General features: G+C 65.1%; 2 protein-coding genes across 2 annotated transcripts; both read left to right on the forward strand.

The window, feature by feature from the left end:
- Positions 1-1,242: 1,242 nt before the first annotated feature.
- On the forward strand, positions 1,243-15,324 carry LOC111139053 (platelet endothelial aggregation receptor 1). The gene is made up of 23 exons (XM_022491171.1): positions 1,243-1,318; positions 3,380-3,485; positions 4,882-5,025; positions 5,691-5,795; positions 6,134-6,234; positions 6,898-6,990; positions 7,231-7,474; positions 8,234-8,351; positions 8,511-8,647; positions 8,719-8,931; positions 9,181-9,355; positions 9,438-9,558; positions 10,235-10,398; positions 10,488-10,590; positions 10,725-10,871; positions 11,055-11,180; positions 11,975-12,103; positions 12,202-12,330; positions 12,473-12,685; positions 12,905-12,993; positions 13,106-13,214; positions 13,495-13,743; positions 14,141-15,324. The coding sequence occupies exons 3-23, from the start codon at positions 4,925-4,927 to the stop codon at positions 14,290-14,292; spliced, it is 3,018 nt and encodes a 1,005-aa protein (XP_022346879.1). The 5' UTR covers positions 1,243-1,318; positions 3,380-3,485; positions 4,882-4,924; the 3' UTR covers positions 14,293-15,324.
- Positions 15,325-16,206: 882 nt separating this feature from the next.
- Positions 16,207-26,239, forward strand: LOC111139047 (leucine rich repeat containing 71). Its single transcript, XM_022491161.1, has 15 exons — positions 16,207-16,366; positions 19,513-19,662; positions 19,984-20,109; positions 20,199-20,274; positions 20,454-20,531; positions 22,173-22,241; positions 22,431-22,590; positions 22,705-22,788; positions 22,871-22,960; positions 23,434-23,577; positions 23,707-23,797; positions 24,147-24,235; positions 25,450-25,633; positions 25,888-26,009; positions 26,120-26,239. The coding sequence occupies exons 1-15, from the start codon at positions 16,207-16,209 to the stop codon at positions 26,237-26,239; spliced, it is 1,743 nt and encodes a 580-aa protein (XP_022346869.1).
- The last annotated feature ends 1,483 nt before the right edge of the window (positions 26,240-27,722 follow it).

The following is a 27,722-nucleotide window of genomic DNA, read 5'->3' on the forward strand; positions in this document are numbered from 1 at the left end:
ATCCTGTCTCCATAGCCAAGACAGGCTTGGAAAGAGCACAGAGAAACAGACAGACAAGGCAGGTCGATCTGGGGCCAGGCCCCTGTGGCTAGGCTAAGACATATGGCTTGGTGAACTTCTGCAGCACGCCTGAGGGTGGCTTCCCTTGTGCAGTGAACACACTGCACAACTGTGCTGTGCCTGGCAACCTGGAGGAAAGGAAGGAGAGGGGCCCCTGGGGGGCTCAGTCGGAAAGGAAGGAGAGAGGCAGAAAGACACAGACTAAGAAACTGATGGAGGAAGATGAAAAAGGCAGAAAGCAGAGAGGTTTGTTTTTGTTTTTTTTAAAGACTATTTATTGTTGTTTATTTGAGAGAGAAGCGGGGCGGAGGAAGAGAGAGGAGTCCAAGGCCGACTCTGCACTGAGCGTGAACCTGACGTGGGGGTCCATCTCAGGACCCCAAGATCATGACCTGAGCCCAGTCGGGTGCTCCCTGACTGAGCCTCCCAGTTGCCCCAAAGCAGGGAGACTTTTTTTTTTTTTTAATATTTTATTTATTTGAGAGACAGAGATCACAAGTAGGCAGAGAGGCAGGCAGAGAGAGAGGAGAAAGCAGGCCCCCCGCTGAGCAGAGAGCCCGATGTGGGGGCTCTGTCCCAGGACCCTGAGATCATGACCTGGGCTGAAGACAGAGGATTTAACCCACTGAGCCACCCAGGTGCCCCAGCAGGGAGACTTTGATGAGAAACAAAACAAAAACAGAAAGAAGAGGCTGAGAGCCTAGAACCTGGTGGGAGGGTTCTGTCCCTGTGCCTGCACATGTCCTCAGAGCGGCTTCTGGGCTGAGGCTCTGCTCCAGGGGGCTTACCGGCACTAACGGTTCCTACCCCCACCGTACCCCGCAAGGTGTGGGGGCCACTGTCCCATTTCACAGATGAGGAAATGGAGGCACGTGGGGCTCCAGTGATACGCCTGAGGTCACACAGCTTGTAAGTGCCAGGCTGTAAGTACTTTGATCTCTGGACTCCGTGACATGACAGGAGGGGGCAGAGAGACAGAGATGGGAGGAGGGGCTGGGGCACCATGGGTGGGGGTCAGGCTGGGAGCTGGGTCCGTAGTAGCCAAGCCTCCTGCCTTAGCCACTGCCTTTGGCTCGAAGGCGTACCTGGCGGGCAGCCCATCATTCTTCTGAGGGATCAAGTTTTGTGGGGGGCTTGGCCCCCTCCCACCCCCACTTCCCTTCTCTGTGTCAGCAGCTAAGGCCCCATTCCGGGATCATCCTGGAGGTTCTTCAGAAAAAAACAAGAAACAGCTTTTCTTGGAATTGATACCCAAATGGTATGACAGTGCCAAGGGCAGGGGGATGGGGATGGGGTATGGGGGGGGCGGTGAGTGTGAACCCAGCACGTGGGGGGGGTCTCAAAGCCCTTCATCTGTCAATTTCCATATTGATCTGAGGGACAGCTCTGCTGCTTTCAACCCGCTTGTGGGGGAGCTGAGAGCTGTGAGTCACGGCCCAGCTCAGAGGCTGTCCTCTGTTGACCCCCCTCCTGGAGAAAAGTTGGGGAGGGGAGCTGGGCAGGGGGAGGTCCTCCCGTTCTCTGCCTCCTATAGAAATGGTCACTTTCCTGTCCACCAGGAGCTCTGCCCCACCCTGAAGACCCAGACTCCTTTCCCTCCTCCCAAGGGGGCTGGGGCAGCTGGAGGACAGGGGCTCCCCACCGGAAGGAATCCGCCTGAGCAAAAGGAGGGCTGGGGCTGGGCTGCGTGTGGGCCTGGAGGCCCCCTGGGGCATGGCTGGGGGGAGGCCACGCTCGGGCCTGGGGGGGCTCGGGGCCTGGCGGCGGGGCAGCTGCTTCTTGTCTGGAGGTGGAGGAGAAAAGCTCCGCTGGTCCCGGACTGCGAGCGCATCCCATTCCCACGACTCTGGTGTGTTCCCCGGCAGGCCCCCTCCTCCTGTCCGCCCCCGCCCCCTCGGCATCTCTCCCTCTGCATAACTGAGACTTTTACAAAGAGATGCAAAGCCCCTGGGATTCCCCTTCTGGGCTGGATTGGTGGGAACCACTGGGAGCGCCTGCCAGCGGTCTGGGTTTGGATCCCACCCGCTGTGTGGCCTGGGCGAGCGCTTACTCCTGCCCATGCCCTCACCTGTGAACCGCGCTGCCTCCCATAGGGGACTGAGGCCCACCGCACCTAAGACCCGGGGGCGGCTCCCTACCTTTCTCCACACAGTACACGAGGCCTGGGCCTCCAGGAGCCCACAGTGAGGGGGACTGGGGCGCCCTCCGTGAGTGCAGGACGGGAGCCAGCACTGTCTGATTTAACACCCTGGAGAGGTGGCCCGGGCACTTGTGGGTCTAGGGGTGTTGGGATGGGCCCAGGCAAAGTCCCAGAGACAAGGCAAGGGGCCAGGCTGGGGCTCTGGGCTCCTGATCTGGCCTGGGATCAGGAGCTGAGGGGCTGAGGTTGGTCAGGCCAAACACCGCCCCTTCCTGCTGGGACCCCCCCCCCACCTCACCCCTCCCTGTGGACCACCCACTGGCTGTGCCAACCCCACTGTCAGGCCTGCTCCTGACCCACTGCGACCCCGGTGCCTTCCGGGAGCCCGAGGCCCTTTGGGAAAACAGAATCTTCCCAGCCCTCCAGCCCCTGATCAGCCATTTTCAAGGTGAACCCTGGATGGGCGGGGGATGGGGGGGTCGAGCCCTCCTATTGTCCCCTGCCCACCTCCTAAAGCCCCCAGGTGAACCATTTCCTCTAGACCTTGGTTTTCGAGGTGGTGACTGGCAGGAGGGGCTAATGTGAGGGCCCCTTGCCCTGCCTCAGGTCCTTCCTGTTGTGGGGCGTGTGCCCCCCCAGCCTCGCACTCCGGGGACAGGGGTCCAGGAGAGGGGGGTGCTGGGTGGTGGGAAATCTGGATCCCTTCAGACCGAGCCCCAGTCTGAGGACAGCTCAGGGCCCAGACGGAGGGCGGTGTGGCAACAGGGTGGGGGTGGGAGGGATGTGGAGGCTCAGGATCCTGCAGGGGCTCAGCCACGGGAGGCCCCATGGGGACAGGTCACCTGAAAGCGGGCACCATGGATCCTGGAGGTGGGCCCTGGACCTGGGAAGGCAGCCCTCGCAGGGCAGGGGTGGAGGGTCTAGCTGGGGACGCGGGCAGAAGCCAGGTCTGTTCGGGAGGGGAGTAGGGGGTGCCCTGGGACAGACCCTCGTGTGGCCTGGCTCTCTGAGGACAGGCTGAGTCTCCCCCTCACCCCTTCAGAGTGGCCTGGGTGCCCAGCCCGGGAGACCAGCCACTAGCCCAGCCCCCTGCATCCCACCCTCTGAGTTCAGGGTGTGGGGAGGAGGGAGCCTGTGACCCGCTCCCTGCTGGAACCAGCCTCTGTTTCCTGTTTTCAGGCTCCGTATCCTGAGCGCTGGGATCCCCCAGGACACTGCCAGGTCCCCCAGGCCAGTGCCCCTGCTCCTCTGAGCCTCTCAGGCCGCAGGATGCCCTAGAGAGCTGGTGAGTGCCCTGAGGCCTAAGGGTGGGTGGAGAAGCACCAGGAAGGCCAGCGGGAGTGGCGGGGGGGGGGGGGGGGGCACAGGCCCGGGGGGCTGTGACAGGGACACCCCTCATCCTCAGTGGGGACAGCCCCTGGGCCAGCAGCTGGGAGGTGGTGGGAGACAGGGGGAGGCATCTCTGGGGCCGCAGCACAGGGGGATGTGGGGTGAAGTCTGGTGCGTCTCTGGGCTGCGGGGACCCTGGGAGTGTGTGGGTGGGGGGGCGCGGGCAGGGCCAGGGAGCAGGCATTCCAGAATTCCAGAGATACTCCGGGGGTGGGGGTGGGGAAGGGGCCAGCAACCGCGACCTTCCCGGGAAAATTGTAAGCAGATGTGGGTGCCTCGGGGAGGCAGGGAGCAGGGAGCCAGGACGAGTTTTAGGAACATGGAACACAATCTGACTCTGGCTTCGAGGGTGGGCAGGCAGGAGCGCAGCCCCTCCTGAGCGCTGGAGCCGAGTGGACCCAGCTGAGGTCCCGACCTGCTCCCCACCCACCGGGCGAGGCCAGGGAGGAGGAGAAGAGAGGAGCCGCTTCCAGATGGCTGAGGGGGAGGCCAGAGAGAGCTGGGGGCTGCTTCCATCTGAGGCCAGCTTGGGGGCCAGAGCAGTGGGACCTGGGGGCATATGGGGCCTCTGGCGGGGTGGGGATGGGGTTCTCCCTGGCTTGTGGTGTTCGGTGGCATCCCTGGGGTCAGTAATCCCCCGGAGCAAGCTGGATTTCAGGCTCCTAATGTGTCCTCTGTGACCGGGCACCGTGGGCTCCCGGGAGCCCATGGAACTGGGCCCGACACCGTGGATCGGAGTGGCCTCCTTCGAGGTCATCCAGACAGGCCCTACTCCCATCCGTCGCAGCCGCAGGCCCCCAGCTGCATCAGAGGGATTTGGCCCCACCTGCTGGCATGCAGTGACAGGAAGGTCCCCTCTGGTGGCCGATTCCACGATGGGCTGCAGGGACTGGGAATTATTTCTCCAGCCAGGCCCCCAGCCCCTGTGGGCTTCCCGCACGACTTCCCATTGGCTCCAGCTTCCCACTCTGTACCAGTGTCTGGGTGCCCTGAGCAGGGCCTGGAGGGGCTCTGGGATCTGGGCAGGAGCCCTGCCTCTGGGGGCCCTGGGCCGGGGCTCAGTGAATGGTGCTGGGAGGGGTGGGGGCGGTCGGCAGGGGAGGACAGGTGTCACTTGGGGGAGACTGGAAGATGTGAGGACTCAGGCAAAGAACGGAGGGAGGACGGCCAGGCAGAGGTAACATCCACCTGGTCAGGGATGTGACCTTGGGGAGCAGAGCCCACTATGGGCAGGGGGCTAGGGGACAAGAGGCGAGAGCCTCGTGTCTTCTCCCACCTTTTGGTCCCTGCAGATTCTCAGTTGTCCATCGCCTGCCCCAGAGCCCGGCCTTGGCAATGTTACCACCTCTGTGCCCCCTGCAACTCCTGGCCCTGGGCCTGGGGCTGGCTGGAGCCCTCAGCCCCAGTGACCCCAACACCTGCAGCTTCTGGGAAAGGTGAGGGTCCCTTGTGGCTTCCCCAGCTCCCCCTACTGCCTTCGGGGTCTCCTCTCCCTCTCCTTCCCTGCCTCCCTGCCTCTCCCCAGCTCCCACCCCCCCGGCCTCCCTGCCTCTCCCTAGTCCTCCCTCCCATCCCTCCTGGTTCTGTCCCTGCTCTCTTTCTGCTCCCCTGCAGGGGCTACTTCTGACCCTGTCCTTTCGTGTCCCCACCCCCTGGTCCCCGTGGGAAGCTGGCTGCAGGGCAGAATGCAGGATGGGAGCCATTCACTGTGGAGCAAATAGGGACGCTGGTTCAGGGGGAGCAAAAGGCACGGGGTTGGGGAGCAAGGCCCAGGTCAGGGTTTGGCCAGAAGTGTTTCAGCACGTCTCTGTCCCAGGAATCAATTCCAGCTCTTGCCATGTAGGGAGGAGGCAGAGGGGGAAATGGAACGCTCTGGTTCTATAGGCTGAGGAGGGGGCAGTGATGAGGGGGTCCCAGAAATATTCCAATTCCGGGAAGACCCCTTCAGAGGGAGGGGGCCAGGATAGGGGTTCTTCCTAGGCTTGGGGGAGCAAACTCACCTTCCCCAGCATGGCCAAGCCCTCACAGCCCTGCTTCCTGAGGGCCCTGCGGCAGCGAGGCCTCCCCAGCCCTGACCCCTGACCCCACCCCTGTCCTGCAGCTTCACCACCGTCACCAAGGAGTCCCACTCCCGCCCCTTCAGCCTGCTCCCCTCAGAGCCCTGTGACCGGCCCTGGGAGAGCCCCCACGCCTGCCCCCAGCCCACGTGAGTGCCCGGGGTTCCCTGCCCCCCACCCGCCGTGGGCTCAGCGCTGGCTCAGCGCTGGCTCAGCGGCCCCGGCTCTCCATACCCTCCTTCTCTTCTTGGAAACTTGGGAGAGCCGAGGAAGCGTCTGGCCTCACAGCCCTGAAAGGGAGGTTTGGGGGGGGCTCGTGTGGGTGTGTGTGCACCTGTGCACGTGTGTGCAAGTGTGTGTGGTGGGGGGCAGTGAGGGAATGCTCCTGCTGTACGGGAGCAGGGGCCTCCCAGGGTCGCACAGCGCTGGGTGTGGCTGGCCTGGTGTCAGCGGGGGGCACTGAGGGCCACCTTCCGGGGTCCCCTAGGGTCGTCTACAGACCGGTGTACCGCCAGGTGGTGAGGACGGAGCACCGGAAACGCCTGCGCTGTTGCCATGGCTTCTATGAGAGCGGGGACACCTGTGTCCGTGAGTCTTCCTTGCTGCCTCCGGGCTTGTCCCCCCCACCCCCAGCAGCAGCCACTAGCCACCTCTGTCCTAGCTGCCCCCATGTTTCTCCCTCCCCTCCTCTCCATGTGTTGGAGCATCTCTGTCTCTGTCTGTCTGTCTCAGGGCGGCCTGTGTCCCTCTGTCACTACGAGTCTTTGTCTCTTCCCATCCCTGCTCTGTTGCTCTGTGTCTTCCACTAGTCGCTGCCCAGGTTCACCTGCCTGGTGCCACCACACATCCCGGAGGGGGCGCCACACCCCACAGGCTCCCAGCCGGAGCCTGCTCTGCCTCTCTCCCACACCGTCAGTCCGTCACCGCCACCGTCACCATAGACTCCTGCCCAGCCTGTCCCACCCCCACCCACCCATGTCCACATAGCAGCCAAGTCTGGTTCCCTCCTGAGGGTCCCCTCTCTTTCCCAACCACGGTGCTTGGACAATGTCACCGAAAGGGGCTGGGGAGCCTGGACTCTGAGCTTCTGTCAAGTTCTGGCCTAACTTGCTGGCCCTGTCTTCTGTGGCCACTTCTTCCAGGCCGAGGTGCTGCTCTGGGAGGGTCAGGCCCCCCGGGGTCGGGCTTCCGAGGGGGAAAGGCTTGTGGGGGCAGAGGAAGTGGTTCTCACTCCTTCAGTCTCTGCCCCAGCGCTCTGTGCCCAGGAGTGCGTCCACGGCCGCTGTGTGGCTCCCAGTCGGTGCCAGTGTGAGCAGGGCTGGCGGGGCGAGGACTGCTCCAGTGGTGAGTGCGGGGGGGGCTGCGGGGGGGGCTGTGGGGGAGGGCCGGGCCGCACCCTCCCTACCGCTCACAGGGGTTTAGCCCCCCGGGGCAGGCACCCCAACACTCCAAGAGCCCCAGAGCAGCCAGCTGCCTTTTCCGAAGTGGGGCACAGGGCACGGGTTTGGGGAGTGGGCTTGGACTCATGGAGGCTAGGGAAGGGGAGACCCCTGGTGACCCCCTTCTGCCCTCCTCACCCCGCAGCCTGTGCCCCAGGCGTGTGGGGGCCTCAGTGTGACGAGCCCTGCCACTGCGGGAACGGCAGCTCCTGCGACCCCAAGAGCGGGGCCTGCTTCTGCCCCTTGGGCCTGCAGCCCCCACGTTGCCTCCAGCCCTGCCCCCCCGGCCAGTACGGCCTCGCCTGCGGGTTGCGCTGCAGGTGCCACGGAGCGCCCTGTGACCCCCGGACCGGAGCCTGCTTCTGCCCCCCGGAGAGGAAGGGGCCCAGGTGCACAACAGGGTCGTGGGCACAGGGCCACCTGGGCACACGTGCAGATATGAGGAGACTCTGGCTGGGCCCCCAGTGGGACAGAATGGAGAGGCCAAGGTCCTCGTCCCAGCTCTGCCACTGACCAGTTGAGCAACCTTGAGCCCCTCATTGAGTCTCTGTGAGCTGTTCCCTCTTTGTAAGGCGACAGCAGGGTCCTCCAGCTGGGAGGCTCTCTGTGCAGATGACAGAGCCTGCACGTGTGAGCGGGTGTCCCAAAGTGGGGCTGACACGGTCCCAGAGAAGCCTGTCGCAAGGAGGTGCAGGCCGGGGTGGGGGGATGCATTGGGCCTTATGGAGCAGCTCCAACGCGGAGCCCTCTGGGGCAGAGAAGCTAGGGCAGGCTGATGTGTCTGTCTCCCCTCCCCACCCCTGCCCCTGCCACCCACCCCCTGCAACAGCAGGAGCAGAGGTGGGGGGAGGGGACCGGCAGTGCGGGCTGTTTACCCTACCCCTTCTGGTGGTGCCGGCTGTCCCTGCCATTGCTGGTCCTGGAAACCTTTGCTTTTTGACTCCTCCTGTCCCAGGGTGGGGGTGGGGGGTGGGGAAGTGGGGGGGCGGGGGGGGGCACGGCACCCGCAGGCTGGCTGCCACACAGCTCTGAGGTCAGGATTTGCTCCTCCGGGAAGCACGGGGCAGGGATGGGGGAGCAGCCCTTGGGGACAAAGGGGAGGCCGATGCTGCTGGTGCCCGCCCTGACCTCACTGCTTTGCCCAGCAGCTGTGAGGTGTCCTGTCTCCCGGGCCCCGCTGGCTTCTGCCCCAGAACCCAACCTTGCCACAACGGGGGTGTCTACCAGGCCTCCCAGGGCTCCTGCAGCTGCCCACCTGGTTGGATGGTAGGAAGGGGGCAGCCTGCACGGGGAGCTTCTTCGCCCCGCTGGAGGAGGGTGTGTGTGAAGGGGGTGGGCTCTGTGACCCTGCAGGGTTTTGAGGGGTGGCGGTATCAAGGGGTCCTATGCCCATGGGGAGGAGCTATCCATGTTCCACCTCTCCAGGGCACCATCTGCTCCCTGCCCTGCCCAGAGGGCTTCCATGGACCCAACTGCTCCCAAGAGTGCCACTGTCACAATGGTGGCCTCTGTGACCGATTCACTGGCCAGTGTCTCTGCGCCCCGGGCTACACGGGGGATCGGTGAGTGGCTTTGGCGGAGGCGGGAGCGGCGGGAGGGTGCGCGCTGTCAGACTCACTCGGCAGGCCCCCAGGTGCCGTGAGGAGTGCCCCGTGGGCCGCTTCGGCCAGGACTGTGCAGAGACGTGCGACTGCGCCCAGGGCGCGCGCTGCTTCCCGGCCAACGGCGCGTGTCTGTGCGAACACGGCTTCACCGGGGACCGCTGCACCGAGCGCCTCTGCCCCGACGGCCTCTATGGCCTCAGCTGCCAGGAGCCCTGCACCTGCGACCCGGAGCACAGCCTCAGGTGTGGCGCGGGAGCGCGCTCAGGGGCCGGACGCCCATGGGAGAGGCCCTGGGCGCTGAAGGCCGGGAGCCCGACCCGAGGGCGGGACAGATGTCACAGAAGGGAGAGGGAGGGGCCTCGGGAGTGGGGGCGCGCTCGGAATGGCCCCCCGGTTCGGCGAGGCCCGGCGCTCGCCGCGCCGAGGAGCCCGGGGAGGCGCGGGAGGCGCGCGCGGACCCCGTCAGACAGCGCCGCTCGCTCCCGCCGCAGCTGCCACCCGATGAGCGGGGAGTGCTCGTGCCTGCCGGGCTGGGCCGGCCTGCACTGCAACGAGAGCTGCCCGCAGGACACGCACGGGCCCGGCTGCCAGGAGCACTGCCTCTGCCTCCACGGCGGCGTGTGCCAGCCCGACAGCGGCCAGTGCCGCTGTGCGCCCGGCTACACGGTGAGGCGCGGCGCGGGGAGGACCCGGAGGAGGGGGGAGCGGAGGGGCCGGGCCGCCCGCTCACCGGCCCCGCCGCTTTCAGGGCCCGCACTGCGCCAGCCTCTGCCCCCCCGACACCTATGGAGTCGACTGCAGCGCGCGTTGCTCCTGCGACAACGCCATCGCCTGCTCGCCGGTCGACGGCGCCTGCGTGTGCAAGGAGGGTAAGGGGGCAGGGTCTCCGGGGAGGGGCGGGTTGGGGGCGGGGCCACGGGCAAGAAGGCGGGTCCGAGCGCAGGGGCGGGGCCCCCGGGCCGCAGCTGGACAGTGGGAAAGTCGCCAGGCCGCTTCCTTCCTGGAAAATCCACTTTGCTTTTTTTCAACCACAAAAATCCTACTTGCGCTTAAAGGTCCAGGCCAGAAGGCACCTCTCGGGCGAGCATCTCTCGCCCTCAGTCATCAAGAGCCACAAGTTGGCAGGGCCCGGAAGGGCTTCTGAGATCCACACGGGTGGCCGGTTGGCAACCTTTAGGCTGCGTTCTGACACGGCTTGAGTTGTGTTTGGCTGGCTCTCGGTGATGTGCAACCCCCCTCCGGTCTCCAGTCCCCACTCCTCCCTGTAGTCTTACACCTGATCTGCATTACTCATTTAGGTACCTGGTTTGGGGTTCGCTGCCAAGCCCCCCTGCCCCCCATTCTGCAGGCCCCAGAAGGGAGTGGTGGACCACCAGCAGCCACCCAGCGTGTTACCGGTGCGCACGCTTGCCTCCCGCCTGGGCCTCAAGCACCCCCACGCCCACTCTCAGCTCCCAGCCCAGAGCCGGGCACAGCTCATGCCTTCGTGCTTGGTGGGGGGGTGGGGCTGGATCCCCATGCCTCTCTGTGGGGCCCCTCTTCCAGGTTGGCAGCGTGGTAACTGCTCCGTGCCCTGCTCGCCTGGAACCTGGGGCTTCGGTTGCAACGCCAGCTGTCAGTGTGCCCACGAGGCGGCTTGCAGCCCCCAAACTGGAGCCTGCACCTGCACCCCTGGGTGGCACGGAGCGCACTGCCAGCTCCCCTGCCCCGTAAGTGCTCAACAGCCCGTCTGCCCGCGGGAGGGCAGGTCACAGCAAACTCCTGACTGACCTGCCCCGCCCTCCACTCCCTCTCCAAGAAGGGGCAGTTTGGCGAAGGCTGTGCCAGCCGCTGTGACTGTGACCACTCTGATGGCTGCGACCCTGTTCATGGACACTGCCGGTGCCAGGCCGGCTGGACGGGTGAGCATTGAGGTGTCCTGGCCCCAAGCCCCCCAGAGCTGGGGGATGGATCCCACAGGGAGTATGTCCATCAGAGCCCCTGTGGACGTGAGTGGAGGGGCCGGCCAGGCTCTCCATACCTTTCTCTCCCACAGGGGCCCGCTGCCACCTGCCCTGCCCCGACGGCCTCTGGGGAGCCAACTGCAGTAAGAGCTGTGCCTGCAAGAACGGGGGCACCTGCGTCCCGGAGAACGGCAATTGCGTGTGCGCCCCCGGATTCCGAGGGCCCTCCTGCCAGAAATGTGAGGCTCCTTCTCCTTCCCTCCCTCACCAGCAGGAGGGCGCAGGGCAATGTCAGATGCCGGAAGCCCCCCATTGCCCTCTCGGAGTCTTCCACAATGCAGAGAAGGGAGGGAGCTGGTGGGGTCCAGGGCTGACCCAGGGGTGGTCCCTGCCCCGAGTCATCACCGGCCCTTTCCCCCCAGCCTGCCAGCCTGGCCGCTATGGCAAACGCTGTGCGCCCTGCAAGTGTGCCAACCACTCCTCCTGCCACCCCTCGGATGGGACCTGCTTCTGCCTGGCCGGCTGGACAGGCTCCGATTGCTCCCAACGTAGGTGGCGGCTTGTGTGTGAGAGCGCGTGTGCGTGCTGAGCACTGGGCTGAGGACCGGAGGCTTCCAGGCCCACTTGGGGTCCGTGGTTTATATAAAACGTACGGACACTATTATGACCCAGGTGCCCCGGGGTGCAGCTTGGGATTTCCCTCTGCAGGGTGGCCTGGGAAAGGCGCTGTTGGTCTGGGCCCGGGGGCCGGCGGCGGGTGAGGGAGCCCTGAGCTTGGTTTCACATGTTTTTCTTTTTGCTTCTGCGTTTTTCAGTTTATATTTATTTATAAGTGGCTTCTTCCCCACAAAAATGCATAAATAACATTATGGAGCAGATGAGCCCAGAGCCCCAAGTACTGCAGGTGTTAGAAGGAAGTGAGAAGCGGTGACCAGAGAGGCTGGGTGCGGGCTCGGGGGCGTAGAGTTCCGGGTGGGCTGCCGTTACGTTGTTCCCTGGTGTCAGGGGCACAGAAACCGTGCCTTAAACAGTACGGACACTCACTTCCAGCTTAGGTTAAAGAGAAAAAAGAATCAGAGCTAAGCGCGGGGGAGTAACAGGCCCGTCGCTTGTCCGGCCCTGGGCACCCCATTTTGAAATGGCTGTTAGACAACCAAACGCAGGTTCGAGTGGGCAGGTGGGCACGTGATAAGCATCCGCGGGTCACCCGTGGCAGCTGTGGTTCGAAACCTTGGTGTCCCTGGGAGACCAAGGCCGAGCAGATTCAGTGAGCCTGGGGGCTGAGCGTCCGTCCGGGGGGGGGCTGGCCCTGCCCTCGCAGACAGCCACTTGTCCCCTGCAGCATGCCCTCTAGGACACTGGGGAGCTGACTGTGCCCAGCCCTGCCAGTGTGGCCACGGGGGCACCTGCCACCCCCAGGATGGGAGCTGTTTCTGCCCCCCAGGCTGGACGGGACGCCTCTGCTTGGAAGGTACCCATGGAAGGGGAACTCGTGCCCTGCCCCCCAGCCCAGCGAGGAGACTGCCGCTTTGGCCCCTCACCACACCTGCCTCCCTGCCTCCCTACCAGGCTGCTCTCCCGGGACGTTCGGACCGAACTGCTCCCAGCCATGCCAGTGCGCTCCTGGAGAGAGGTGCCACCCAGTCACAGGGGCCTGTGTGTGTCCCCCAGAGGACAGCGGTGCCCCCTGCAGGATTGGTGAGTTCTTCTCCAGGCCCCCCTTGTCCCCAGGGCACCCCTGGTGCTCCCGGCCTCCCTACTGGGGCCTCTCCTGTGCACATGCCCTGCGCACCGCAGTAGACCCGAGACACCAGGCTGAGTGGCCACCCCATGCCCCTAGGAAACCAGGAGCCCTTCACCATGATGCCTACCTCTCCCGTGGCCTACAACTCGCTGGGGGCGGTCATCGGCATCGCAGTGCTGGGCTCCCTGGTGGTGGCCCTGCTGGCGCTCTTCGTCGGCTACCGCCACTGGCAGAAGGGCAAGGAGCACCGGCACCTGGTGGTGGCCTACAGCGGCGGGCACCTGGACAGCTCCGAGTACGTCATGCCAGGTGAGCTGGCCTGGGGGCCCGGGTGGGGTGGGGGGGCAGGGCTCCCATGTCCCTCCCCACTTCCCGGACCGGAAGATGGGGAGTGCGCCATCTGCGTCAGAGGGGAAAGGAGGGCTCAGAGAGGCCGGCTGCTGACCTGCTGCTGACCGAGCCGCTCTCCCGGCCTGGGACCTCTCTTGGACCAGCCGGGTCACCACACGCCTACGTCTATCTGTGCAGATGTCCCGCCGAGCTACAGCCACTACTACTCCAACCCCAGCTACCACACCCTGTCACAGTGCTCCCCGAACACCCCGCCCCCCAACAAGGTCAGTGCTGGGGGGGCGGGGGCGCTGCTGAGGGGTGGGCCCAGACCCGGGTCTCTGGAAAGCTCCATCCTGGCCTGCTCGGCTCCCTACTCCACACCCCTCCCCGCCTTAGGTTCCGGGCAGTCAGCAGTTCGCCGGCTTCCAGGGGCTGGATAACCACAGCACCCTACCCGCGGACTGGAAGCACCGCCGCGAGCCCCCACCGGGGCCTCTGGAGCGGGGTAGGAGCCTGGAGGCCGAAGCGGGGGTGGGCGAGTCAGAGCCGGGGCTTGTGGGAGCAGTTCCAGAGGAGGGGGGTGCCTGCGCGCTCACAGTCCCCTCCTCTTCCTGCCTCTCCGGTAGCGGCTGCCTGCACTGAAGCTCTAGCCCCAGCTCCAGCAGCCGTGGTGGCCCAGGCCTGTTCTCTGGCAAAGGCGTGGGCGCAGGGGCGAGGGGGCAGGCTGAGCTGGGGGCTAGGAGCCCGGGCCCCCACGGAGCCTGACTTCCTTCTTCTCCCCTTAGGGCCCATCTCTGAAGAGGGGCTGGGGGCCAGCGTGGCTTCCCTGAGTAGCGAGAACCCCTATGCCACCATCCGGGACCTGCCCAGCCTCTTAGGGAGCCCCCGGGAGAGCAGCTATGTGGAGATGAAAGGCCCTCCCACAGGGTCCCCCCCCAGGCAGCCAGCTCAGGTCTGGGACAGCCAGGGCCGGCGACACCCCCAGCCACAGAGAGATAGTGGCACCTACGAAGAGCCCAGCCCTCTGACCTGTGGTGAGCCCCCCTTTCTCCGTTGGGGCAGGGGGGCTGGTGGTGGCCAGGACAGGAAGGGGGAGGGAAGAGTTAGAGGGAGAGAGAGCAGCAGCAACACAGTGTGGCAGCAAGAGCTTGGGCTCTGGGCTCCGACCTGGGCTCGCACCAGGCATGAGGTTTAGGACATCAGCTGGCCTCTCAGAGCCCGTGAGCGGTGTCCCTGCTACACAGGGCTGAGGGTTTGAAATGGTCCAACAGCACCTGACTTGAGCAGTTGGTACCCAGGAAAGAGGGGAATGAGGTTGGTGACAAAGGGTCCTCACCCTGTGAGGTCAGGGTGGCATCCCTGGCTGGCAGTGGGAGGAGAGGGGTGAGGAGGGAGAAGCCATCTCCCATCCTGTCCCCTCTCTGTCCCCAGACCGAGACTCTGTGGGCTCCCAGCCCCCACTGCCTCCGGGCCTGCCCCCTGGCCACTACGACTCACCGAAGAACAGTCACATCCCCGGGCATTATGACTTGCCTCCAGTTCGGCAGCCCCCATCACCCCCGCTCCGGCGCCAGGACCGCTGAGGAGTCACCGTGGTATGCAGGGACCCACACACCTGCTCTTTGCTGCCTGAGGCTGGGGACAGAGCCTGCTGTATGTAACCTGCCAGGAGCAGGGAGAGGACTGACAGACCGGGAACTTGACGTTTGCTAGAGGAAGTGAACGTGGAGGGGACAGGGCCTGGCTCCCAGCTTCCAGCCTGGGGGACCCTGGTCAGCAGAAAGCCCACATTCCCTGTCGTCCGTGCTCCAACCTGTGGCTCCCCAAGGCCCTGGGGCTCTTGTGCGTAAACAGGTGGGATCAATGTTGCTAGAAGTTCGATTTCAGATTAATGTTGAAAATGTATATGGGGTTCCTTTCCTGTGCACTCCCAGGCTGGGCTGTGTGTGTGTGTGTGTGTGTGTGTGTGTGTGTGTGGCTTCAGAGGGTTCTAGGCACACAGCCTGTCCTGTTTAGTCGAGAGGCAGCCCGAACCAGTCAACTCTAGCAGCAGCCCGACCGTCCTGCCTGCGTGCGCTGGGTACCTGCTCCAAGCAACTGCTCAAAACACCGGGCAGTGAGGTGACCTCTGTCGGAATATCTTCATGGGTGCCCCATGGCTCTCAGACGAGTCAGAACTGTCCAAGGCCTTAGGGCTTTGCTGGCCTGGAGGTCTCTTCAGCCTCACCTGGAACTGTGTTCACAGTCACTCTGTTCCCGTCACCCTGGGCCCCAGGTCCTACGAGCCATACTTCTTCCTACCACAGGGGCTTTGCACATCCGTCCTCTTCTCTTCCACTCTCACCTGTTCACTGCTGCTCCTTCACATACTGTCCTACGGAAGCGCCTCTCTCGCACTGCACGGACTACAGCTGTGCGCCTTCCCCGGCGCCTGGAAAAGGCCTTCAGTACCAGCTTTCTCTGGGATGTGTGGTTTCTTTATGGGATCGTTTGATTCATCTCTGCCTCCCCCACCAAGCGGTGGGTTCCTTGAAGGCAGGAATCATGTATTGTGCCCAACATTGGTTCCCCTTGGCACACAGTAGATAATCAATAAATGTTCCCCCAAAGGCGGAGAGGCTGAGTGAGCGGAAAGTACCAGGGATAAGGGCTCGTAGGTCCCCAGGTGCGGGCCAGCAGCGGGCTGGGAGCTCACAGGCCGCGGGAGGCCCGGCTTCCGAGGAGCGGCCTGTCCGCAGGGCAGCGGCACGACGGCGCGAAGGCAGCCGGCGCTGGGAGTGACCCTGGGGCGCACAGCCCTGCGGAGGCTGGAGGGGGAAGGCAGGCGGGAGAGGGGCCGCTCAAATGGGGGCCCGCCGCTGTGGAACAGGGTCTACACTACCCGCGGACACCGAATCCGGATCTACTAACTGCCCACGCTTCCCAGAGGCTAACTAGACGGGTCGAGGATGGAAACCCAGCGCCGCGCCTTTCCCACGAGGACCCTGTCCTGACCGCGCCCCGGAAGTGGATCTGTCCCCACCGACTCTTCTGCCCAGTTCCCTCCGACTGCCGCGTCCCTCACATGGTCGCCGCCTTCCAGGGCGCAGCGGGCCGCGTGGACTCGGAGCGCTCCCGACCCCGGTCCTCCCTCGCGCTCGCTCCGGGGCCCCGCCCCCGGTTGCTCCGCCCCGGCCGTGGCTCCACCCCTAGCACCCGCCCCGGGCTGTGGCTCCGCCCCCGGCCGTGACCCCGCCCCACCTGTGACTCCGCCCCCGGCCGCGGCTCTGCGACGCCCCCGGGTGGCCCCGCGCGCTCTGCGGTTGCTCCCGCCAGCCCGCCCGCGGCGCACGGTTGTCGTGGAGAGGGACGCGGAGGCGGCGCCGCAGCGGGCGGGGAGGGCGCTGGCCGCGGAGTAGAGACCCCCGGTTCGACCGTCCCCTGGGCCAGCCCCACCGAGTCCCGTCTGGCCTCCTCGCCCGCCGGGCCGTTCCAGAGTCGCTGCGGACCGAGCCGGCATGTCGGGGGAGGCGAGTGCGCCCGGGGTCTCCCCTCGGGCCCCACGTCCCGGGACACAGAAGTCGTCCGGCGCGGTGACCAAGAAGGGGGATCGCGCGGCCAAGGAGAAGCCGGTCACCGTCCTGCAGCCGGTGGGCGAGGAGGAGCCCAAGAACCCTGGTAGGCGGGCGGCCGGGCTCCTCGCGCGCTCGGCTTTGCCAGGGCGGGTGGGCGCCGTCGTCGTGCCGGGCGCGCTGCACGGGGTCGTGCGGACCGACGCCCTGGTGCGCGCGACAGTCGAGCGGGGGGACAATCGTGGCGTCTCTGATGCTAAGCAGCTCTGTGCTCAGCAGGTGCACTACCCCCTCCGCGCACACAGCGGGGCGCTCTGCGTGCTAATGGCTATTGGCAGCGTGGCCTTGGGCTCTCTCCTTAGAAATCACAGCACTTCCAGCCCCGCTCCTGGAACTCAGCTTGGCCAATGTTTGACTTGAACTCGATCCTAGAAAACCCACACTGTGGTTTGGGACTGACAAATGTGATAAGATGTGCCAAGATGCACGAGCGAAGAGGGCCCAGGGAAGGACAGGAGGTCCCCAGGGCAGGGGGTGGAAGGAGGGCAGGGAGGCCGGGGAACCCACCAGGAGGGGACTTGGAGTTTTGTTCACGCACTCATTCAACAATCACTTTTTGGGTAGGGAGAGAACAATACACACATAGTCCATTTACATTTTCTGGGAAAAGAAAACCACAGGCCGCGTACAAGTAAGCATATGCTTCTGTCCCTTGGAACCCCAACCCAAACCAATGATACATGAAGGGGAATTTATGGGAATTTTTTTTTTAAAGTAAGCTCCACACCCAACATGGTACTTGAACTCATGACCCTGAGATCAAGAGACATGCTCTGTCAACTGAGCCAGCCAGGAGCCCCTCTTGGAAGGCCTCTGGCTTCAGATCCAACCACTTTGAAAGGGGACAGGGGCTTGGTGTCCCTGGACTCATGGGAAACCGACACGGGAAGAGGCTGTGATCGTCAGAACTTGGTCAGGGGCCAGTCCCCCCCACACCACTCTGTATGGACAACGGCATGGAGGGGGTAGAGAATGAGGCAGGGAGGCGGAGAATGAGGTGTTTCAACAGTCGGGCTGGGGCACAGTGGTAGCCGGACTAGAGCAGTGAGGGAGAACGGGTTAGGCTTCCTGGTCTTGGCTGGGGTGCGAAGAGAAGGACTCCCAGGTGCCAGTAGGTGGGCTGAGGGGCCATTCACGCAGCCAGGAAAGCTTGGAGGGAAGGCATGTGAGAGAAGGCCTCGGCGGGGCTGTCAGCTGGACACATCTGGAGCACTCAAGAGAGCGCAGGGCTGGAGGTGTGACTTTGGGAGCTGCTTAGGTCCCGGTCAGCCTGGGAAGGAAAGAGATTCCCGTGGGCAGGAGGGAAGAACAGAGCACGCAGGACCCAGCCCAGAGCTGTTAGGGGAGTGCAGCTGGCAGGGAAGTCTGACTGGCCCAGCCAAAGGCAGGGAGAGAATGCAGGTGGCTACTGCCCAGGGATGCTGGGCAGGAACACATGGCGGCCACAGGGTCCTGTGTGCAGCACAGGGCAGAAGCAGGGCTCTGGGCTGGCGCCTCAGCTAGGGTGATGGCAGCGGTAGGAAGGGTTAGAGGAAACGCTGTCTGCTGGCTTCTGCTTCTCCAAGTGCAAAGGCGAGGTCTGTAGTGAGACCCAGGTGGGAGTGTGCGAGAGAGGGAGCAAGAGCAAGGCCCTGTCGGAGCGGCACTGTCCCCCAGGTAACCGCGGCGGGCTCCAGGCAGACACAGAGCATCTCCGTGTCCCGCCAAGTTCAGCACATTTGCTGCGGAAGCGAGCACTGCCCCGCGACGTCCCAGCGGCAGCGGGCTCCTAGGGCAGCGGCGGCGGCTCTCAGGGCGCTGTCCTGGGACCAGTAGCTTTGGCACCAGCCACGAAGTTGTTAGAAATGCACTTTCCTGGACTCCCCTGGGCCAGCGGAGTCACGGGCCCTGCCGGGCGAGGGCGGGGCAGAAAACTCTTTGACTGGTTCTCCAGTCAAAACTGCTGTTCGAGTTCGAGAAGGTCTGTTGTAGAGAAAGCTGGTGTGGGTGAAGCAGGAAGGGTCGAGGGGCTCCCCCGGTAGGGGAGCAACTCCTGCAGGCAGGTGGTGTGCGGGCGACCGCCGTGCAAGGGGGTTACCCCGGGGACCCTGAGCCTCCTCTCAGTGGCCCTGGCCAGGGAGCTCCCGTGTCTTGTGTATCGTGCTCTCCCGATGGCTGGGCGCGGGAGGAACGTGCCTGTGCTTCGCGCTCCTTTGCCACAAGAACCGTCCACCCTCTCTTGTCCCCATGAACGCGGAGCCCCTGTGCTCCCAAGCCATCTCCTGCCAGCGGGCAGGTTTCCTGCTGTTAGCGGTCCTTGTCCACCCGCTGGGCTTGCAACCCCCGCAGGCCGCCAGGTGGGAGTGATGGTGCGTGGGGGCTCCAGGCTGCCGGGCCCTTGGGAGAGCAGGCTGGCGCTGGGCCAACCCTTCTGCCTCCCGGTTCTCCCACGTGCCAGGGACACCCCTTCCCTGCTCCGGGAATCACTTCTTCCTGGGATGCCCATGGGGAGGCAGGAAAGAGCAGGGGCCTCTGGGGACTGCCTGGGGTCGGCACCGCCCTCCGGAGGGGATGCGCTGGGCACCTGTCCGCGCTGATGGAGCTCTGGAGTGAACCGACGTTCCCAGCGCATCTAGAAGAGTGCGGGCGGGTGTAGCGCCCTGTACGCCTCTGTGGGACAAGCTCGCGCCGGAGGCTCTGCGGGCGCTCCACGTCGGTGCGGGGCGGGCGGGCTGGGTCTGCAGAGGGGCTCCTGGGCTCCTGCCTTTGCTCGCAGCGGGCCTGGGCTTCTTTCCCCGCGTGGTCCTGGGCCGTCCCCAGGGAACGGAGGAGGAGGCTGCGCGGGATACCCCGTGGGAGGTGGAGGCCCCCCTGGCTGGCGGGCCGCGGAGGGGAAGCGACCTTGACCGGCGGCTGGCTGGAGGTGCCGCACGGAGGCTGGGCGCCCCGGGTTGTGTGTGGCCCGCGCCCTTCTGGCCCCTTCTCCGGCGTCTGGATTCCGCGCTGTTTGCTCTGCGGGTTTCTACAACGCATCTTACGTTTAGAAAATGGTTGTGAAGACGTTCTCCTGAGGAGGGGCCCCAGCTGTTCCGCGCTCCCCGACCCCCTACTCCCCCACCCCCGGCGGGCCGGGGACCCCCAGGACCCCGCTGCTCTCTGCTGCCCCCCGGTGGCGACCCCGGGCCACAGCCGCCGTCCCCCCGCCGCCCCCAGAGGAGTACCAGTGCACCGGGGTCCTCGAGACGGATTTCGCGGAGCTCTGCACGCGCTCGGGCTACACCGACTTCCCCAAAGTTGTTCCCCGGCCTCGCCCGCACCCGGCCTTCGTCCCCTCTGCCTCGATGTCGGAAAAGCCCGCCTTAGGTGAGTGCCCGGGGAGCCCCGGGGGTGTCTGCCGGAGTCGCCCGGTGCAAGCCAGCCTCGCACCGCCGGGCGGGCCGAACGGCGGGGGTGCAAGGCAGTGAGTGCGGCCGTGCGGGGAGGGTCCGACGCGGCGGGGGTGCAGGTGGGCGAGTCTCCCGGCTTCCTTCCCCAACCCCGGCCCACGCCGCTTGCGGGCCCAAGACGCTGCGCCCCACGCCGGACCCCCCCACCCCACTTGAGCGGTACGTCCGTGCGGCCGCCCCAGGCCCGCCGCTCTGCTTCCTCCCTCCTCACCCGGGCCCCTCGCACCCGGCCTTGCAGACGATCAGCGCCTGTCGGGGTCTTGCAGCCTCAACAGTCTGGAGAGCAAGTACGTGTTCTTCCGGCCCACGGTGCAGGTGGAGCTGGAGCCCGAGGACAAGTCGGTGAAGGAGGTCTTCATCCGCGGTGAGCCCCGCGCCCCCGCACCCCCGCCCCCGCCGCGGGCCCGGCCCCCGGCCCCGGGCTGAGGCGCCTTCCCCCCGCTCCGCCCGCAGGCTGGAAGGTCGAGGAGCGGATCTTGGGAATCTTCTCTACATGTCTGCCTCCGCTCAGCCAGCTGCAGGCCATCCAGTGAGGGGACGCGGGGCTGGGGAGGGCAGGAGGCCAGTGTGGGGCCGCTGCCTCCGTGGCATGGGAGAAAGAACCCCGGGGGCTGTGGGAGGAGGGGCGCAAGGGAGGGTGTGGCCGGAGGGGCCTGGGGAGGAGGAGGCGAGGCTCCAGCTGGGTTTCTGTACCCCCCCCCAATCCAGCTTGTGGAAGGTGGGGCTGACCGATAAGACCCTGAGCACCTTCATCGCTCTCCTGCCTCTCTGCGCATCCACGCTCAGGTCTGAGAGGAGAGGGGGTGGGAGGGCCCCGGCAGGGTGGGCAGTTTGGGGAGGAGAGCCGCATCCCTGCCCAGGGCTGTGTTGATTTTTGAAGCTCCAGTCTGACTAGAGGAAGCGGGTCCCCTTTCCGCGGCACCAGGGCGTGGAGAGGCTGGCCTCTGGGCCCCGTCCCTCCTCGCCTCCCTCCCTCTCCCCCCCACCTCCCACCACCATCCGCTCTCTTCCTGGAGCTTTTCCCTCCTGCCTGGGGCCTGGGGCCTACCACTGCAGTGGGGGCAGATAAGGCGCAGTCACCCCATTGCACGGGTGTAGGACGGGGAGACAGGAAGTCTGCCTGGAGGAGGCGGTGCTGAGCAACGCTGTGAAGAGGAAGAGGAGCCGGTGTGAGGTGTTAAGGGGGTGTAGTTACAGGTGCCCTTGGCAAAGCTGGTTTGGGCGCCCTTTCCCGAGCCTCCCCCAGCAGCCAGGACTTACTCTGCTTCGCGGAACAAACCCCGGGGCCTCACCCACCGCGCCCCCTGCCGCGCCCGTGGGATGGGCTGTCTGCAGGGCAGGGACAGCGTCCTCTGCAGCTGGAGGTCCTCAACACTTTTCACAGAGAACACCATGGAACATGACTTGTGTCCGTTGTGGCAATTAGAAACAAATCGGCCAGCAGAAACAGAACAGTAGCATTCGTTGTAAGATACAAAAATAAGATGAACATAATCAAATCACTTAAAATGAGTGTAATGAGGCTTAGGTGAAAGATGAGCCAGCCCCAAAGGCTGAAAGTGATACTAAATTGTGGGAGAATTTATTTTATTTAATTAATTAATTTATTTATTTGACAGACAGAGATCACAAGTAGGCAGAGAGGCAGGCAGAGAGTTGGGGAAGCAGGCTCCCCGCCGAGCAGAGAGCCCAATGCAGGGCTCAATCCCAGGACCCTGAGATCATGACTTAGGCCGAAGGCAGAGGCTTTAACCCACTGAACCACCCAGGCGCCCCATGGGAGAATATATTTAAGTAGAGAAATTTCGTGCCATTAGTTCAACTTTTGTTGTGACTTGGGAAAGGTCCTCTGTCCCCCTCCCATCCCTGGGCTGGTGGTGGTCCGGTGGTTCCCTATTCCTGGCTCACAAATCTGTCCGTGGGGGGTGGGGCGGGTAGGTGGGTGGGGGTGGGTGGAGCTGTCGCTGGAGTGTGGGCAGGAGCTGCTGTCCCCTGGCTTCCGAGCTCCACGCGTGGCCGGTGCACGAAGCACGAGGCCTCCCTGCAGGGACAGCCCCGCGCCGGCCACGGAGCCCCTAACGTGGAGGCCACAGTCTTTTTGGAACTTGAACTTAGAAGTGACATCTCACCACTTTTGTCATATCCCATTTGATCAGAAGTGAGTCACCAGGTCCAGCCACCCTCTGGTGGGGCACACGTGGTGGTCACAGGAATCCTCCCAGAGGCCAGGTCACCATGGGCCACTATCGCTGGGGAGTGACCCCCCTGGCACGGCCACCCTTCTGTCCTGTATAATTTTCTCTGTTGGAAGGCCATCCTTTGAGTCTGTTTCCCAGCTGCGTCCTGGAGACCCACACTTCCTCTCTGACCCCATCCCTCCCGGGCCTCAGGGGTGCCTCCTGGTTCTCAGACCTTCCCTGTCCTCAGGAAGGTGTCTCTGGAGGGCAACCCGCTGCCCGAGCAGTCCTATCACAAGCTCATGGCGCTGGACAGCACGTGAGACTGTTTTTTCTCGCCCCCGTCTCTGGGCCTGTTCCCCAAGCCAGGTAGTCCTAGTCTCCCCTTCCCTGCCCTCCCCCACCTGCCCGCCATTCCTGCCCCTTCACCCTCAGAGGTCAGATCCCCCGGAGAGGCGAGCCCCGACCCCATGTTCCTAGCGAATCCCCCTCCCCACCCCATGGGCAGCATCTCCCACTTGTCCCTGCGGAACAACGACATCGACGACCATGGGGCACAGCTGCTGGGCCAGGCTCTGTCCACACTGCACAGCTGCAACCGCTCCCTGGTCTCGCTCAACCTGGGCTTCAACCACATCGGGGATGCAGGCGCTGGCTACATCGCCGATGTGTGTGTCTGGCGGGACCTGGGAGCTGGGATCTGGGGAGCTGGGATCCGGGGACCAGGAGTGGGGCAGCGGGCAGCGGGTTCACATGTGCTTCTCCCCACCCCCGCGCCCCAGGGCCTCAGGTTGAATCGCGCCCTGCTCTGGCTGTCCCTGGCACACAACCGTATCCAGGACCAGGGCGCCTTGAAGCTGGCCGAGGTGGGTGCGGTGGGGGGGGGCTGAGGAGTTGTGGGGGGTGTCCCCGGCTGGTGGCTGGCGTCTGAGTGGCCACTTGCCTCAGGTCCTGCGCCCCTTCGAGCTGACACACACGGAGGTGGTGGAGCGCCGCCGCCTCCTGCTGGAAAAGGGGTCTCAGGAGCGCTCGAGATCGGTGAGCCCTGCGGCCCCCTGGCCCGTCCTAAGCCGGCCTCTCCTGGGCCTGGCCCGTTGTCGCCCCTTGGCGCAGGCCTAGTGGGCGTCTGCACTCTGTCTCCCACCAAGCCGCGGCCAGCAGCGTGTGGGCCAAGGGGGTGGCTAGAGTTAGAGCCCGGAGCAGCCCGGTCCCAGCCCCGGAGCAGCCTGGTCCCAGCCCTGGTCCCAGCCCCGGAGCTCGAGCTGTTTGCCCACCAGTGGAATGGCTGCTTCCTGGGCGGTGGAGAGGACTGACGCGGAGAAGGAGCAGGGGAAGTGCCCGGGGTTTCGCTCCCAGCGAGCGAGTCTGGGCCCCCAGCCCAGCGTCCCCAGCAGCAATGTCAGCGTTTAGGCAGGGAGATGGGGGTGGGGGTGCTGTCAGTCCGGCTTGGGGATCCCCTCACCTCTCCCTGAGGAGGGGTGCCGGCTCATCCCTCCCTTCTGTGAGCACAGCCTTCCTCCTCCCGACATGGGGACTCCAAAGGCGAGAAGAACCCCTTCACGGGCGTCAGCAATGTTGCCCTGTCAGAGAAGCCAGACAAGACGCCTGCCACGAAGACCCTGAAAGGCCTGGGAAAGAAAAAGGATAAGTCAGGGGTGGGTGTGCCGCGAGCCACCGCCGAGCGGTGGAGGAAGCGGCCACGCAGCGCACCCCGGTTGCAGGGAGGAGGGCCTGGGGACAACCCCAGCAAGCCGGGCTTTCAGCTCTCTCCTTGCGCTGCACAGGACGGGGCGAAGAGAGAGGAGAAGCCGGGGTCAGGGCAGTCACCCACACAGGGGACCCTCAAGAAAGAAGACACCAAGGCCTCCAAGGGGAGTAAGTAAGGGGAGTAAGTGGGGCTGCCCATCAGCGGCCCCTCCTAGCTGGGGGGGGGAGAGCGCGGGCTCCTGAGTGCCCGCTGGTCCTCCTGGGGCCCACGGTCTCTGGGTTTCCTCCTGTGGGCGAGCCCCCCATTCTGCCCCGGACACTGCGCACTCCATGTCCTCTGCCTGGACCCCCGTGGCACTGGCCTGAGGAAAGGGACCCGCCCCCTGGGTTCTGTTCCCCTTGCACCCCGTCCCAAGGTTTGAGGAGCGAATCTCCTGGTCCAGCCCGTGCCCTCTGGGGCCCCCGGGCAGTATGGCACCATCTACGCGGTGCATTCTGGCCCCTCTCCCCACTCCAGAGGTCACCATCCCGGAGCAGAAGCCCAGCAAGGGGAAGGGGCCCAAGATCGGAAACAAGGAGAAGCGCAGCTTCCTGCTGGAGTCCGAGGTAGGCTGCGGGGTGGGGGTGGGCGCGCGTGAGCGCGGGGGGGGGGGGGGGGGGGGGTGGGGGGCGGGGTGAGCTCAGGGAGCTGGGTGGGCGCCAGGGGCTGGGCGTGGGGTGGGGGGAACTGGGTGGGTGCGGGGAGGCAGGGAGGAGGGTGGGCGCGGGGAGGGGGGCCATGGTGGGCAGCAGTGACCTCCCTCAAGTGCGTGTCGCCAGCTCCTCCTGGAGGGTCTCTCCGGCTACCACTCATGTCCTACCGTCCTCGCGTGCCCCCCCCCCCCCCGTCCCCGCCAGGCTGCCTGGGGGGCGGGCAGGAGCTCAGGGCTCTCCTTTCCCTTCAACCTTTCCCTGTTATGTCAACTCTCCCTGGCCCTGGCGCGGCCAGCCACTCCCAGCTCTCCTCGGCTGGGTTCCCCCTCCCCGGTCCTCCTCGCCTCGTCGCAGCTCCCCAGGAAGGCGTCTTACGTCCCCCTGCGGCCCCACCCGTGCACGGCTCCTGGAGACCCTCTCTTCTGCTACTGGAGCCTTCTTTCCCCCTTTCACCTCGGACAGGTCTGACACCTCACTCTGGAGCCTTCCCGACTGCCGCCCCCGCCCCCGCCCTCAGCTGCCCTAGGGTCTGTGTCCTCCCCTTCTGTCTCCCGCATAGGCAGGGAAGGGCCTCTCTTGGGAGTCTTGTCTGCCATCAAGACAGGATCCTACCAGAGAGGAAGGTCAGGTGGAGAGGGGCTGGTGCTGCGTTACAAATTTTTTTTGTAATTAATTTCTATGCCCAACGTGGGGTTTGGACATCAGAAGCGGCGGCTCCGCTCCTGCGCGCGAGCCAGCCAGGCCCCGCCCCTGCCCCGCCCTCCGGAACCTTGCCCCGCCCATCCTGACCCGGCCGCCGCCGCCCGCCGCTCTTGGGGGCGCCCCCTCTCTCCCGGGCGCGGCCTTCATCGCTGCCGCGGGTGCGCAGGGAAACCGCAGTGCCACACGACGCTTCGGCTCTTGCTCTGGCCAGTTCCTCTGCCTGAACAGCCTTTGTCCTCCACCTCCTCCGCTGTGGTCCCGGGGACCTGCCCCGGGCGCTGCTCTGGGCTGCGGGACTCCTCTGGGCCCCACAGATTCTGGCTTGTGTGTGTGTGTGTGGGGGGGGGGGGGATGGGGCCGCCCTGGCTCCCGGCTCACGTTCCAGGGTTGCTTCTGGGGGTGCAGGCTTATCTCTGTACCCCCAGCACGGAGGACAGAGAGCGCGGCCGTGGGCTGAGCCCCTCGGGTCAGCTGCAGGGGTCCTCCTGCTTCAGCAGCTGGTCTCGGAGCCTTCAGAGGTGGTTAACCCTCTCCTGGAGCCCGTGGAGCACCGAGAGGGGAAAGTGTTCATGCCTGGGAACAAGGTCCTTCTGCACCTCAACCTCACCCGTGCGTGAGCGCCCCTGCCGTCCTCCCCCTGCGGCCACCTGGGCCCCATGCAGCAGGTTGGGGGGGGCAGCCCCGACTCGGTGGAGCAGAGCCACCCCACACAGGGCTCGGGGTGAGAGCAGGACAGGCCCTGCTTCTGGCAGTTAGTGTCGGGAGAGAGACGTGGGTGGGAGGTCAAGGCAGGAAGGCCAGAGGGGCATCAGAGGGGTGAGGGGCAGGGGCCGGGGGGCCACCTGGGCCGCTCCCCCCACCAGGAAACCGCATCACCGAGGTGGGGCTGGAGGGCTTCTTGGCCACCGTGCAGCACCAGGCCCAGTTCTCCAAGTCCAAGAGCGCGGCCAAGGGCCCCGTGGGGCTGCTGTGCTTGTCGCTGGCGGTGAGTCCCCCGTTCCTGCCCATCCCCCTGCCCCGACCTGGGAAACTGTCTCCTCCCAGAGAAGTGATATTATCCCTTTGTCATCTGTCACCTTCCTTTCCCTCCTTCAGAAAAATTACTTCTCCCCACAATGTCCAACGTACACCATGATCCAGGAGCTGATGCTGCCCAGGGACCCCATCAGCAAGGCCAAGCCCAGAGAGGAGGAGCCCTTGGCGTCCTCCACCTAGCCCCTCCCCCATCTCCCTCTGACACGCGGGGCTGCCCAGTGCTGGTGGCCTGGCTTCCCTGGGGGAGATCTTCAGTCATTAACAAACCGTGACTGCTGTCCTTTCCCCACTGCTGTTGTCTGAAAACTTTGTTCCAGAACTACACGGAAGGTTTGGACTCTGAGTCTGAAAGGGCCAAAGGGCTTTGCAGCTCTCCCAGGATGAGATCGGGCCCTTAGGCTCGGGCGGCCAGGGCCACTCTCCTGTCTCCTCGGGCGTGCTTCTTGCTTGCTCTTTGCCTGTTCCCTGTAGGACACGGGACGCGCCAGGGCCCGCATTCAGCCTCTGGTCTCAGAGGACGCGGTGGGATGACCTGGGACTGTCACCGCTGGCACAGGCCCGGTGAAGGGGCACGGGGAGGGCTCGGGCTCCGCCACCATAGGCCCCTCCTCTTCTGCGTTTCCCCGTCGGCTCAGGTGCCCAGGCACTTTGGAGACAAGGACTCAGCTAGGGACACGAAGAACCGGAAGGCTACTCTGGAGAGGGTGTTAAGTCTGTGCATCGACGTGGCAAAGGCCAAGCACCTCGAAGCCCACAAAGCCCGGCGCATTGGCTGCAGGTGATGGCCGCCCGGAGCCAGGGACGCCCCAGTGGGCGGGCTAGAGGAGCGTGGAGAGCTGGGGCCCCCCGAGATCACCTGTGGATGAGGCCCAGGGAGCCTGGCAGATAGAGACGCGCTCGCCCTGCCCCCACGCCTGCTCTGCAAGGCTGGTGAGGCTCTGCAGCTCTCACGGGCCTCTCTGCACGTCTGAGTACCCGGCCGCTGAGCTCCAGCTTGAGTGTCCCCCCCCTTCCCGAGCACACAGCAGGGCTCCTCCAGGGAGTGCCGGATGTCCCCCTGGATCCGAAGCCCGTGGGGTCGGCAGGTGGCTTGTGCTAGGTCTGGGAGGGAGCGCGAGGCAGAGCTGGAAGGGAATCTGGCCCTCGGTCTCTCAGTGAAGGCAGAAGGGCCGGAGGTGTGGGGAAAAACATGGCTTCTGGGTCCCGTCAGAGCGGGGGGGGGGGGGGACAGAGCAGAGGCTGAGGCCAGCGAGGACTGGCCAGGCCTCGGACATGGCCTCCCCCTGCCCCGCATTTTGCCTTAAAGTCCTGGGGCTCGTGGAGGGCGGCTGCCGGGGTCTCCCGACTCTGCACCCATTGCCTGTGTTTCGATGGCGTGGGCTCTGCCTCTCCCTGCTTGGGCCGTGGGGCTGTGGAATGTGGTCTGCCCGATGGTGGCTCGGTGAGCGCATGTCGGAAGCTCTGGGCCTGGAGTCTCCGGCCACAGTGGGGCCTGGGGGCTTGAAGCCAGGCGTGGGGGCTGCCTCCTGTGTCTTCCCCCCAATCCTAAGAACCACAGTATCTTTTATCCGAGCAGTTCCAGAAATCACACACACACCACCACGATTGAAGAATATTTAACTTTTCTTAAAAAAAAAAAAAAAAAAAACAAAACTTAACCATG

Source organism: Enhydra lutris, unplaced genomic scaffold (genome assembly GCF_002288905.1).
Source record: "Enhydra lutris kenyoni isolate GAN:26980312 unplaced genomic scaffold, ASM228890v2 scaffoldscaffold94, whole genome shotgun sequence".
NCBI lineage: Eukaryota > Metazoa > Chordata > Mammalia > Carnivora > Mustelidae > Enhydra > Enhydra lutris.